This window comes from Palaemon carinicauda, chromosome 2, assembly GCF_036898095.1.
Source record: "Palaemon carinicauda isolate YSFRI2023 chromosome 2, ASM3689809v2, whole genome shotgun sequence".
NCBI classification, from domain to species: Eukaryota; Metazoa; Arthropoda; class Malacostraca; order Decapoda; family Palaemonidae; genus Palaemon; species Palaemon carinicauda.
In genome coordinates, this window is record NC_090726.1 from 109,103,056 (window position 1) to 109,116,556 (window position 13,501).

The 13,501-nt window shown below is 47.7% G+C and overlaps 1 protein-coding gene across 3 annotated transcripts in view; it reads right to left on the reverse strand.

Moving 5' to 3' along the window:
• The window catches only part of LOC137626247 (uncharacterized), a 382,723-nt gene that overhangs the window by 286,427 nt on the left and 82,795 nt on the right, over positions 1 to 13,501 (reverse strand). For all 3 annotated transcript variants that reach the window (XM_068357322.1, XM_068357330.1, XM_068357333.1), the window contains one exon: positions 2,920 to 3,069. In XM_068357322.1, the coding sequence (XP_068213423.1) occupies positions 2,920 to 3,069 (150 nt within the window). The remainder of the gene's footprint in view (positions 1 to 2,919; positions 3,070 to 13,501) is intronic.

The window sequence follows — 13,501 nt, forward strand, 5'->3', positions numbered from 1 at the left end:
GAGCCTATTGTAGACATGAGCTCACCTTCAGCAACAAGAGCCTATTATAGATAAGAGCTCACTTTCAACAACAAGAGCTCACCTTCAGCAACAAGAGCCTATTGTAGACAAGAGCTCGACTTCAGCAACAAGAGCCTATTGTAGACAAGGGCTCACCTTCAGCAACAAGAGCCTACCTTCAGCAATGAGAGCCTATTGTAGACAAATGCTCACCTTCAGCAACAAGAGCCTATTGTAGACAAGAGCTCACCTTCAGCAACGAGAGCCTATTGTAGACAGCCTATTGTAGACAAGAGCTCACCTTCATCAACAAGAGCCTATTATAGACAAGAGCTCACCTTCAGCAACAAGAGCCTATTGTAGACAAGAGCTCACCTTCAGCCACAATAGCTCACCTTCAGCAACAAGAGCTCACCTTCAGCAACAAGAGCCTATTGTAGACAAGAGCTCACCTTCAGCAACAAGAGCCTATTGTAGAAAAGAGCTCATCTTCGGCAACAAGAGCCTATTGTAGACAAGAGTTCACCTTCAGTAAAAAGAGCCTATTGTAGACAAGAGCTCACCTTCAGCAACAAGAGTCTATTGTAGACAAGAGCTCTACAGGTCTTCATAGCAAAGGGCAACATAAGTAAGGAGGAATTGGCCTATTATATCGTTAAAAAGTTTGTTTGAACACCTTGATGTAATCAGCCACATTTTAATGAGAGTGAGAAGACATAGCTTTATCACAGAAGACAAAGGAACTATTGTCTAATCACCGTCAATTGTATATGTTTAGAATATAACACAAGAATTATTCGGTTGTGTGTAGTACTCTTTGGTAAGATAAACTAATTTAACTTCCATAGGGTTTGAATTTGGAAACGACATTTCTGAAACATCAAACACCCTTACCCTGGCATCTTTTGACATACAATGTATGAGAAGGGGTTAATAACCTTTTAAGTTAGAACACAATTTTACTGTAGACACAGCCTTACATATCCATTACATAAAAAAAAACTAAAGTAAAAATATTGATGAGTGAAAGCTACATAAACTTGATTAACGGTGATGATAGTTAGCTGTGCAGTAATGAAGTTATGTAGATTATGAAAATGAAGAAGTAAATGCACTGCAAAGCAAAAAATAAAAGAGAAAAAAAAGTATTATTGCTCATCTGTAAGCACTACTTCAGCAAGCAGTTCATCAGTCATACAGCAAAGTAATTTCTATTTCCACTGACATAGTAGGGCCTGACTTTCGTTTTTTTTTTTTCAGGGTGACGAACGTAGTGTTTGGAAATTGCTGACTTTTCTTATTCAAAAGATAATTTTATTAACTTCCATGGCTCTGTTGAATGCATTTCTGTACTACAAAACAAGAATCAACAGTGGGTCCCAGTCTTCAGCCATTGTCTGAAGTTCTTGAGCTGTTTTGGCTACGAGTTGATAGGTGTCCAAGTGTGAGGACAACTTTCTGTTTCTCCCCAAGGTCATCATGCTCTTGTTTGTTGTCACTTATGGATTTTGCTATCTGTCAGATTATCATTAACTAACAGAAATGAATGGGCTTTGATTAGGCCATTTACATCACTGGTAGTCATATCTGGGATATCACCTTCTCTGAACAATTCTGCCAGCCTCACTGCCTTATCTACTGTCCAATGGGTATACCTAATATTTCTATTATCATTTATTTTTCAACCATAAAGCATGAAATATCACACGAGGTTGGGCTCAATATAAATAAAAGAAAGACATGATAAAAGCGGAGTATGGAACGGAGATGAAATATTGTTGAAAGGAGAAAGGATGAATGAGGTACACTCCTTTGAATATTCAGGAACTATAATCTCAAATAAAGTGTCTTTAGCATTAGAGTTTAGTGAAAGATTGAAAAAAACAAATAAGACAATGGCTAGGTTGAGTAAAATTTGGAAATCAATTTGCCTGAAATTACATATAAAAATAAGACTATACATCAGTTTAGTGAGATTGGTGTTACTATATGGACACGAGTCATGGTATAACAATGAAACAATCTCCAATAGATTTAGTAGGTTTGAGAACAAAGTCATCAGAAGTATATTGGGAGTTAAATGGCAACACAGGATTAGAAATGAAACGATAAAGAGATATTACTCGAGTGTCATATGTGGATAAGATCATGAGGGGTAGATGGAGATGGCTTGGACATGCTCTTCTCACTTCCCAAGAGAGATTAGTTCACCAAACGTTTAAGCTGGGGTCCAAAAGGCACTAGAAGAGTTGGAAGACCCAGGTCTACATGGTTGAGGACTATGAAGCGTAAAGTAGAAAATGATGAATGGAGAAGTAATGAATAATTAAATTTTGGAAATTTAAGGCCAAAGGTCAAGACCAAGCAAAATGTCCAATTCAAGTAATCAGCCATAAGTTTGGACATCGTTGTCACAGAGACTTCAAACTTGGTTCATATTGGAGTGTATGAAAATCCCCACCAATTAATATTAAGGTCGAAGATAAAGGTTGAGTCCAAGGTTAAGGTCAAGCAAAAAGTCAAATTACGGTCATCAACCATCCAGCCACAATTTTCATTGTAAAGTAAAGTAACTAGCAGGGATTTTAAACTGTTATGAGAAGAGCTGGAAATGATCAATTGATTCTAGGAAAGGTACGCTGGTTTCGAGACATAAGCTGCCATGGTGGAGGTCTGCGCTCTGAGTGCTTTTCTAGTTCGTAGCTAAGCTTGCGCTCAAGGCATTTAGCATATGAATAGTGGGCAAGATTCACTGAAATAATTTTACAAAGTTTTTTTTCAGTATCCCTTAACATCATTAATAAAATAAAAGTACTGTATAATAATAAAACTTTCGTTTATAAAAGAAAACCTTGAGCCAAGACACTTTAGAAAATTCATTATATAACATTCAAGAGACCTATGGTTATCTGAACTCACCTTAGCCAGCTTTTTGAAATACTCTGAAGCATTCAACCGAGGACTTTTCCCGCTGCATTTTGGTGAAGGTTCGGCAGATGTATTGCTTCCATCACTATTTCGAGCATCATCAGGACTAAGGTAGCTCATAGTTGTTTTGACTTCTGATGACTGTAATAGGAAATACAAGGGCATCTACAAAGGATTCAACATATAATAAATGCATTGCAAGAAGCCCATTGGAAACCATAGAAAACCCAATCTGCTAAAAGTATTCTAATATATCAACAATTAAGATCAGAGTTAATATTTTATTTCGAACTTAGGCTATTGTTTTTTCATAAGATAATTATTTGAACTCCTTAATGTAATCAGCCAAATTTATTTTAATGAGAGTGAGAAGACATAGCTTTATCACAGAAGACAAAGGAACTATTGTCTAATCCCCGTCAATTATATATTTCCAAAATAAAACACAAGAATTATACGGTCATGTGTATTACTCTTTGATAGGATAAACTAATTTAACTTCCATAGGGTTTACATTTGTAAACAACATTTCTGAAACATCAAACACCCTTATCCTGGTATCTTTTGACATATAATGTATGAGAAGGGGTTAATATCCTTTTAAGTTAGAACACAATTTTACTGTAGACACAGCCTTACATATCCAGTACATAAAAGAAAAAACTAAAGAAAGAATATTGACGAGTGAAAGCTACATAAACTTAATTAGTGGTGATGATAGTTAGCTGGGCAGTACTGATGTACGTTGTGAAAATGAAGAAGTAAATGCACAGCAAAACAATAAAAAGAGTATTACTGCTCATCTGTAACCACTACTTTAGCAAGCACTTCATCAGTCATACAGCAAAGTAAATTTTATTTCCACTGACAGAGTAGGGCCTACGACTTTTTTTTTCTGGGTGAGGAATGTAGTGTTTGGAAATTGCTGACTTTTCTTATTCGAAAGATAAATCTTATTAACTTCCATGGCCCTGTCGAATGCATTTCTGAACTACAACACATGAATCAACTGTGGGCCCTAGTCTTCAGCCATTGTCTGAAGTTCTTAAGCTGTTTTGGCTACGAGTTGATAGGTGTCCTAGTGTGAGGACAACTTTCTGTTCTTCCCCAAGGTCTTCATGCTCTTGTTTGTTCTCACTTATGGATTTTGCTATCTCTGTCAGATTATCATTAACTAACAGAAATGAATGGGCTTCGATTAGGCCATTTACATCGCTGGTAGTCATATCTGGGAAATCACCTTCTCTGAGCAATTCTGCCAGCCTCGCTGCTTTACCTACTGTCTAATGGGTATACCTAATATTTCTATTAAATTATCATTTATTTTCCAACCAGAAAGCATGAAATATCACATGAGGTTGGGCTCAAGATAAACAAAAGAAAGACAGAGATTATGAAAACGGAGTATGCAACGGAAGATGAAATATCATTGAAAGAAGATAGGATTAATAAGGTAGACTCCTTTGAATATTCAGGAACTATGATCTCCAATAAAGTCTTTAGAATTAGAGTTTAGTGTAAGATAGACAAAAAGCAAATCAGACAATGGCTAGGTTGAGTAAAATTTGGAAATCAATTTGCCTGAAATTACATATAAAAATAAGACTATACATCAGTTTAGTGAGATTTGTGTTACTATATGGACACGAGTCATGGTATGACAATGAAACAATCTCCAATAAATATGATAAATTCGAAGATAATTTGTATTTTTCCTAACCATACAAACCTTAGCTATTTACATTGGGTTTACCTTTTAGCGCAGCTGAAATGACAAGCCAATAGTTTTAACGAGGGTTAATTACCCCCGCGCTAGTTAGCGGGGGGTAGGGGAAGGGTAGCTTGATACCCCTCCCCCCCCCCCCACCCCGGTGACTTGCTTCACTTCACTTAGAGGTAGGACTTGACTTGGGGGTCAGGGATGGCGGGCACATATGCATATGTGTAAATAGCTAAGGTTTGTATGGTTAGGAAAAATACAAATTATCTTCGAATTTGTCATTTGTTCCGTAACCGAAATGCAAACCACGCTATTTACATTGAGTGACTTACCCCTTAGGAAGGGTGGAAAGTCCCCAGCCTTACTGACTTCGGCTTGCCCGGGGGCTCAATCCCTCAGTGAGCAGCACTAGAGAAAAGGAGCCCCTGTACCTCACAAGTTCCTAGCATCGCTAGGAACGAGTGGCCTACATAAGCAGTGTGTGGAGGAGTGTGTGACTCGTCCTATGAAGTTGACCTTGAGACCTTCAGATAGGAATTCTAGGAAAGGGCGTTCTCAATACCCCCTCGTCAGGGTATGGGAGACGCAACAGTATTAAGCTTAATACTAGGAGCACAAAGAAGCATGGGTTACCTGCAGAGGTCGAGGTCAGCTATGCGAGGACCAGGATGCTGCTTCCCCAAGAGAGGGGAGAATGAAGAAAGAAGTAATGGTCAGACATACTCTTTCATTCACTCAGACTAAGACCGGGTAACAACGCCCTCGACCTACTGCTACTTGTCCAAAAAGGAGCCTGAGGTTAGACCAGCTGTTGTACAGCCACCACAGGGCCAATAGGAAACGTATCGAGGCTCCTGTGGGTCACGTCTTGCAGGTAGTGGGCTGTGAAGGTCGTTTGATGCTTCCAGACCCCAGCTTGAAGTACCTGCGTCACAGAGAAGTTTCTCTTGAAGGCCAGGGATGTAGCAATACCCCTGACATCGTGGGCCCGAGGGCGACGTGACGGAGGAGGGTCAGGATTCAAGGCATGGTGGATAACCCTTCGAATCCAAGCTGAGAGGGTGTTCCTGGTGACCCTCCTCTTAGTCCTGCCTGTACTCACAAACAAAGCTCGCACTTGAGAACGGACTGAAGCCATTCTCTTCAAGTAGTGCCTCAGACACCTCACTGGACATAGTAGCAGCTGGTCTGGGTCGCTTGTTACAGAATGGAGACTCGCGATCCTGAAAGTCGAAGCGAGGATCCGACACTCCAGGATCCTGAGTCTTGGCAACAAACTCAGGGACGAACCTGAACGTTACCTCCCCCCATCCCCTTGAATGGGCGATGTCGTACGAGAGACCATGAAGTTCACTAACCCGCTTGGCCGAAGCCAAAGCGAGTAGGAAAGCCGTCTTCCAAGACAGGTGGCGATCGGAGGCCTGGCGTAATGGCTCGAAGGGAGGTCTCTTAAGAGACCTGAGGACTAGAACCACGTTCCAAGGAGGAGGTCTCACTTCCGACTGGGGGCAGGTAAGCTCATAGCTACGTATGAGTAAAGAGAGTTCTAGCGATGAAGAAATATCCACGCCCTTCAGTCTGAAGGCCAGGCTTAAGGCTGAGCGATAGCCTTTCACTGCCGAGACAGAAAGGCGCATTTCTTCCCGCAGATAAACGAGGAAGTCCGCTATTGCTGGAATAGTGGCATCGGGTGGAGAAATACCCCTTCCACGACACCAACCACAAAACACACTCCACTTTGCTTGGTAGACTCCCTCAGAGGACCTTCGTAGGTGCTGAGACATTCTCTCCGCAACCTGTTGCGAAAAGCCTCTCTCCGCGAGGAGACGCTGGATAGTCTCCAGGCGTGAAGCCGAAGCGAGGCTACGGCCCTGTGAGGGACGCCGGAGTGGTGTTGTCTGAGAAGCTTGTGTCGTGGAGGAAGTCAGAAGCTGCAGAAGGTCCGGAAACCATTCCGCGTGATGCCATAGCGGAGCTACCAGAGTCATCGAACAGTTGACTAATAGTCTGGTCCTGTTGAGCACCCTTCTCATCAGACAGAACGGTGGGAAGGCATACACGTCGATGTTGTCCCACCATTGCTGGAGAGCATCTTGCCAGAGTGCCTTGGGGTCAGGGACTGGGGAGCAGTGCAGGGGCAGCTTGAAGTTCAAAGCTGTCGCGAACAAGTCCACAGTCGGGGAACCCCACAAAGTCAGGACTTTGTTGGCTATCTGAGGATCCAAAGACCACTCGGTACTCACTATCTGCGAGGCCCTGCTCAGACTGACGGCGAGCACATTCCTCTTGCCAGGAATGAAGCGAGCTGATAGTGTTATCGAGTGGGTTTCGGTCCACCTCAGAGTCTCTACTGCAAGATGGGATAGCTGCTGCGAAAAAGTGCCTCCCTGCTTGTTGATATAAGCCCCTACCGTGGTGTTGTCGCTCATCACCACCACGGAGTGACCTGCCAGGGACCGTTGGAACTGCTGAAGAGCCAGAAAGACGGCCTTCAATTCTAGCAGGTTGATGTGTAGGCACTTTTCTGATTCTGACCAAAGGCCTGAGGCCCTCTGGTTCAGAACGTGCGCCCCCCACCCTTCTTTTGACGCGTCCGAAAACAGTCAATTCCGGGGGGGAGGACGAGAAGACTCACTCCCTTCCGCAGGTTCTCGTCGACCAGCCACCACCGCAAGTCTGTCTGTTCCAGAGACCCCATTGGGATCAGAATGTCCGGGGAATCGGATCCTTGATTCCACCGGGACTTGAGCCGCCATTGAAGGGATCTCATCCTGAGGCGGCTGTTTGGAACCAGACGAGCCAGGGAGGATAGGTGACCTAAGAGACGCAACCACGATTGGGCGGGGAGTTCTTCTCGCCTGAGGAAGGGTTTCGCCACCCTCCTCGGTCTTGCTATCCGGTCGTTTGATGGAAAGGCTTTGTGGAGATTGGTGTCTATTAGCATGCCTAGATAAACCAGCCGTTGGGACGGCTGCAGAGAGGACTTCTCGAGGTTTACCACGATCCCCAGATCCTGGCAAAGATCCAGAAGCCTGTCTCGGTGCCGAAGAATGGTCGACTCCGAGTCTGCTAGGATCAGCCAATCGTCCAGATAACGAAGGAGACGAATGCCGTTCCTGTGCGCCCAAGATGAAATCAGGGTGAACACTCTGGTGAACACCTGAGGAGCTGTGGAGAGACCGAAACACAGCACCTTGAACTGGTAGATCTTGTCGTCTAGGCAAAATCTCAGGTACTTCCTGGAAGACGGATGGATTAGGATCTGGAAGTACGCATCCTTTAGATCCAGTGTGCACATGAAGTCTTGTGGTCTCACCGCAAGTCTGACCGTGTCTGCTGTCTCCATGCTGAACCGGGTTTGCTTGACAAACCCGTTCAGAGCTGAGAGGTCGATGACAGGTCTCCAGCCTCCAGTAGCCTTCTTTACAAGAAAGAGTCGACTGAAGAAGCCTGGGGAGCCGTCGACGACCTCCTGGAGAGCACCCTTCTCGAGCATGGTCTCGACTTCGGCCTGAAGGGCCAGCCCCTTTGCCGATCCCGTGGCATAGGAGCTCAACGACATTGGATTCGCTGTCAGGGGAGGTTGAGATGTTGTGAACGGGACGCGATAGCCTTGGCCGATCACTGAGACCGTCCAAGCATCGGCCCCGTGTTGCTGCCACCTGCGGACGCAACGCTGAAGGCATCCCCCCACAGGTGGACACGCAGGGGTACTGCCACCCCTAGGGCTTGCGGCCGCGGCCACCAACCCTAGGAGTCTTGCCTCCCCTGGAGTACTTACCGCTCCTCTTGACCTTGGCTGGAAAGGGCTGGGGCTTAGACACCACCACCTTAACTGCCGGTGCCTGCTTTGGAGCCTTACGAGGCTGCTGCTGCTGTTGCGGCGGAGCTGGAGGCTTATAGGGCCGAGCTGTAAAGGCCCTATGGAGGAGGGAGTCCGTGCTGAATTTCCTCCACCTCTCAGCCGTTCGCTCCATGTCTTGAGGCTCAAACAGGTTCTCCCCCAGAAGGGAAGCATGTCGGAGCCTACTCACATCCACGGCGGGGACCTTCGGATGGAATCTCTCGGACACAGCATCGCGACGCTTCAACACCGTGTTGGCCCACAGGGTGGTAACCTGGTGCGCCAAAAACTCGATGGAGCGGGTGCCCGAGAGCAAGAAGGTCTCCAGGGCCTTCCTATTGGTCTCCTTGGACAAGTCCTCCGAGCGCAATAGGATGCCCAGAGATCCTAGCCAAAAGTCCAGCCATGAAGTGGCCTGCATGGCACACTTAGCGACCTTCTCGTGGCTAAGGATCTCTGCCGCCGAGAACGACACCTGCCGGGCAGAGAGCTTCTCAAGGGAAACTCCCTTCGCCAGCTCCTCCACAGAGTGATGGAGAGGAAGAGCGAGGCTGGACTTGCCCAGAATCTCGAAATACCTCCTCTGCTGAAGACAAGAAGGAGGGATGAGCTTGTTCCCGGCAGCGGAAGACCCCGAGACCAGGGCAGAGCCGCACTGGACTTTGGGGCCTTCCGAACGTCAAACACTTCATCTAAGATCGTGTCTTTGCCTTCACGGGGGGCGATGACTGGATCCATAAGCCCGTTAAGTTGCCTTATCAGGCTTAGGACCTGCCAGAAGGCATGTTCGGATTCCTGCTGATCTCCTCCCTGCGGGCTGGCAGCTAAGTCTCCTGTCCCAGAGATCTCTTCCTGGGGTGAAACGTGGACATTCCCCCGGGGAGCCGTGGGTTCCTGGCGAATCCTCGAAGATAATTTCGGGACGGTCTTGGAGTCCTTGGATTCCCTCCTGGGAAGGATACAGGATCCCAACAAAGAGGTTCGAGGAGCCCCTTCCTCACGAGATGATTCTCCTCCATGAAGCGAAGTCTCCCCCCTTGTGGCCGAGGGGAAGACTACCGCTCCACTGGACTCACCCGAGGATGGAAAGGCCGCGTCCACGGGAGAAGGAGAAAGCACTCGAGCAGGAGAAGGGGCCTTCGCGACAGACCTCTTTGGAACTAACTTCGCCCTGGGGGAAGTCACCACGAAGTCCACTCCTCTCTTCCTCTTCAGCGTAGGAGAGACAGCCGTTGGTTTGTTACCCTGGTCGGCGAGTGCTGGTTTCATAACCCTCACTAACGCCCGCGCCAGAGGACCAAACCAAGTCTGTTGCTCCAAGGACACAGAGTCCGAAATCCTCGCTAAAGGGAAAGGGATCGGGCGATCCTTTGGAGTGGACACCACAGTACCTGCCTGAAAAGAAGGTGGGGAAGAATGATGCACTAACCTCTCCTCAGTATTATCCTTGTCCAGCACTACAATCCTGTGTTTGGGTGGAGGTGATCCCGAGCGTTGTCTAGGAACACGCGTTCCTGCTGCTACCACCAGCTGCGAAATTCGAGGCGAACGATGGTCGCGCGAGGGCGAACGGTTGGCCTGGAGCGCGAGCGAGCGATCGCGCGGGCGCGCAGGCGAGCGGTCGCGCGGGCGTGCAGGCGAGTGGGCGCGAGGGTATACAGATGAATGAGCACGTGTCCGAGGCGGCGAACGAAAGCGTTGGCGCGATGGCGAGGAAACGCGCTGCCGCGTGGGTGAGGAAGATCACTGGCGATGTAGATCAACAGGCGATCGGTGGTGAGCTGGCGAGCACTGACGCGCAGGTGGGCGATGGAGCGTTGTCGCATGGTGACGCTTTGGCGAGCGATAGCGAGCAGCACGCGCAGGTGAGTGATCGGGCGATGGCGAGCTAGTAGATGGCGAACCATGTCCCTTCAGAATCTCCGGTCGACGAAGCGTTGGAGAACGCGTGCGCGCAGGTTGTAAATCACGCGGGTGGTCCGGAGATCGCTGATAAACAGGTGATCGCTGACGCGTAGGAGAACGCTGGTGAATAGGTGATACTAAAATCGCCTGTGCGCGCTGGCGAGCAGGTGAGCGCTGGCGAGCAGGTGAACGCTGGCGAGCAGGTGATCGCTGGCGCGTAGGTGATCGTTGACGCGTAGGAGAACGCTGATGAATAGGTGATACTAAAATCGCCTGTGCGCGCTAGCGAGCAGGAGATCGCTGGCGAGCAGGAGGGGGACGCGTGAGATCCTGTGAAGGAACAGGTGGCGCGGCGCGTTCAGGAACAGGAAGATCGTGGGCGCGTGGGCGAACATGTGCTTTTGACACACGCGCAGGAGAACGTGAACGTTGTTGCGTAGACACAGGATGAGAGAGCTCAGGAGACTGGTGGTGCGCAGGGAGCTCAACAGGAACTGCAGGATGGTCAGAGACCACAGGGCGATGATCCTCAAAAGAGCGCTGACGCTCAGAAGAGAGCTGACGAGCAGGAGAGCGCTGACGAGGAGGGCGAACATCAGGAGAGCGCCGACGAACAGGTGAGCACCGACGAGCAGGAGAGCATTGACGAGCAGGAGAGCGCCGACGAACAGGTGAGCACCGACGAGCAGGAGAGCATTGACGAGCAGGAGAGCGCCGACGAGCAGGAGAGCGCCGACGAGCAGGAGAGCGCTGACGATCAGGAGAGCGCTGACGAGCAGGAGAGCGCCTGTGCGTTAGCACTGCACGTGGAAGGGAAGAATCCCTTTGCCCCGAAGGGACCGTTGCCCGTCGGGTGACGAGTTCCCCAGAAGGTGAAGATCTGGCAGGAGTTTCTAGAACAGTCTGCAGAGAGGTCCAAAGGAGCAGGAGCTGTAGGCTGAGTACGACGAGGAGAGTCCCCTTCGGAGGAAGAAGATCCAAAAGGGCGCCTCTTAACCCCCTTATAAGGGGAAGGGAGGCCCTTGCGACGCAGCGGACGGTGAGCCTTACGGCGGAGGCGGCTACGGGGAAGATCATCAGGACCATCAGTCCTCCGAAGGGGAGTCTCAGTCAAAGCACTTCCCTTAGAAGGAAGCTGAACAGCAGAAGAGCCCGAAGGACTCACTTCCCCCTTCGAAGAATGTACGGAAGGGGGAGGAGAGCCCTCAGCACCATCATACTCAACTGCACCTGCAGAGGATTGCCCAGCCCCGTCGGAGGCCTCTGCCACCACGACATCGACGATAGACAGAGGGTCTACCTCTGCTACCGCCGGCGACTGCTTAACGGCGGCCCCCAACGAGACAAGGTCAATCAAGGCGACCCTGGAGGGCAAGCCCTTAAGCACCAGGGAAGCCCAAATCTGTAAGAGATCATCATTAGACAAGGAGTTATCAATGGCCTCCCCCGGAGGAGGAGGGGGAACCGCCCCGCTATGGGAGGCGACGCCCTCTCCCCCCACCCAAGGTCGGGAAACAGAACTAGGGCCTGCGCTACCACTCGGCCGACTCTCCTTAGGAGCCGATCGAGGGGGAGCTTCGGAGGAGGTTTGGGCGGCGAAAGAAGAATCCCGAGAACCTTCCTCCTTCAAGGCAACCCCCGAAGGAGAACGGTCTCTCTTGGACTTCTTCTTACGCCGGGGGTCAAACCTCTCCCACTGGGAGGCAGACCACTCCCTACACTCACAACACATGTTCTCCTGGTCAAACCGTCGGCCCCGACACTGAGGGCAAAGGGTGTGAGGGTCCGTATCTAAGGCCGACATAAAGGTCCCACAAGGGCGGCCGGCAACACCAGGGCACGTACGCATTGTAAAATAATAATAATGAAAGTCAACTTCAAACCAACACACAAGCTGTAGAAAGAAAAAGCAGAAAAATTAAAGGCTGTCACAAAGGACGATGAACAGACACGTCTGATCACCGCCGAGCCAAAAGTGAAGTGAAGCAAGTCACCGGTGTAAAGGGGGGGAGGGGTGGAAAGCTACCCTTCCCCTACCCCCCACTAACTAGCGCGGGAGTAATTAACCCTCGTTAAAACTATTAGCTCGTCATTTCAGCTGCGCTAAAAGGTAAACCCAATGTAAATAGCGTGGTTTGTATTTCGGTTACGGAACAATTAGTAGGTTTGAGAATAAAGTCATCAGAAGTATATTGGGAGTTGAATGGCAGGACAGGATTAGAAATGAAACTATACAGTGAACCCTCGTTTATCGCGGTAGATAGGTTCCCGACCCGGCCGCGATAGGTGAAAATCCGCGAAGTAGTGACACCATATTTACCTATTTATTTAACATGTATATTCAAACTGTTAAAACCTTCCCTTGTACGTAGTACTGTTAACAAACTACCCTTTAATGTACAGAACACTTAATGCATGTACTAACGTACCCTAAACTAAAACAGGCACAAATATTAAAGGCGACTTTATATCATGCGTTTCCTAAACACGCCAAAAAGCACGATAAAAAATGGCAATCAATGTTTTGTTTACGTTTATCTCTGATTACAATGAAGAAACAAACGCATTTACACATCTGTGTATAGGTTAGTTTTTGAATTGTTTATATTGATTATTCAGTACAGTATGTTGATTTGGTTATTACTAATGTTTTACCTTAATTTTTCTAAGGACTTCCAAATGAAATTTTTTTCTTTATGACGCCGCCTGAAACGACGGCGTCATAAAGTACGCTCAGTAAACAAACTAAGGAATTTAACGTGCATGATGAAAGTGATAAATAATGATATTACAGTAAAAGCTTTTATAAGATATGTTATTACAAATATTATTTACCGTATCTATATAAAATCATACATACGTAGCAAAGCAGGAAAACAATCTACAAGAGAGGGAGAGAGGAGAGAGAGAGAGAGAGAGAGAGAGAGAGAAGAGAGAGAGAGAGAGAGAGAGAGAGAGAGAGAGAGAGAGAGAAAGAGTTGTTTTACATACGTAAATGTAAATTTTAAACAAAAAAATAGCCCCATTTCATATAAAATAGATTACAAATATTTTACTTTATCATATTACAGTAGTCTGTATAATACTGTAAAGTTCAGTACAGT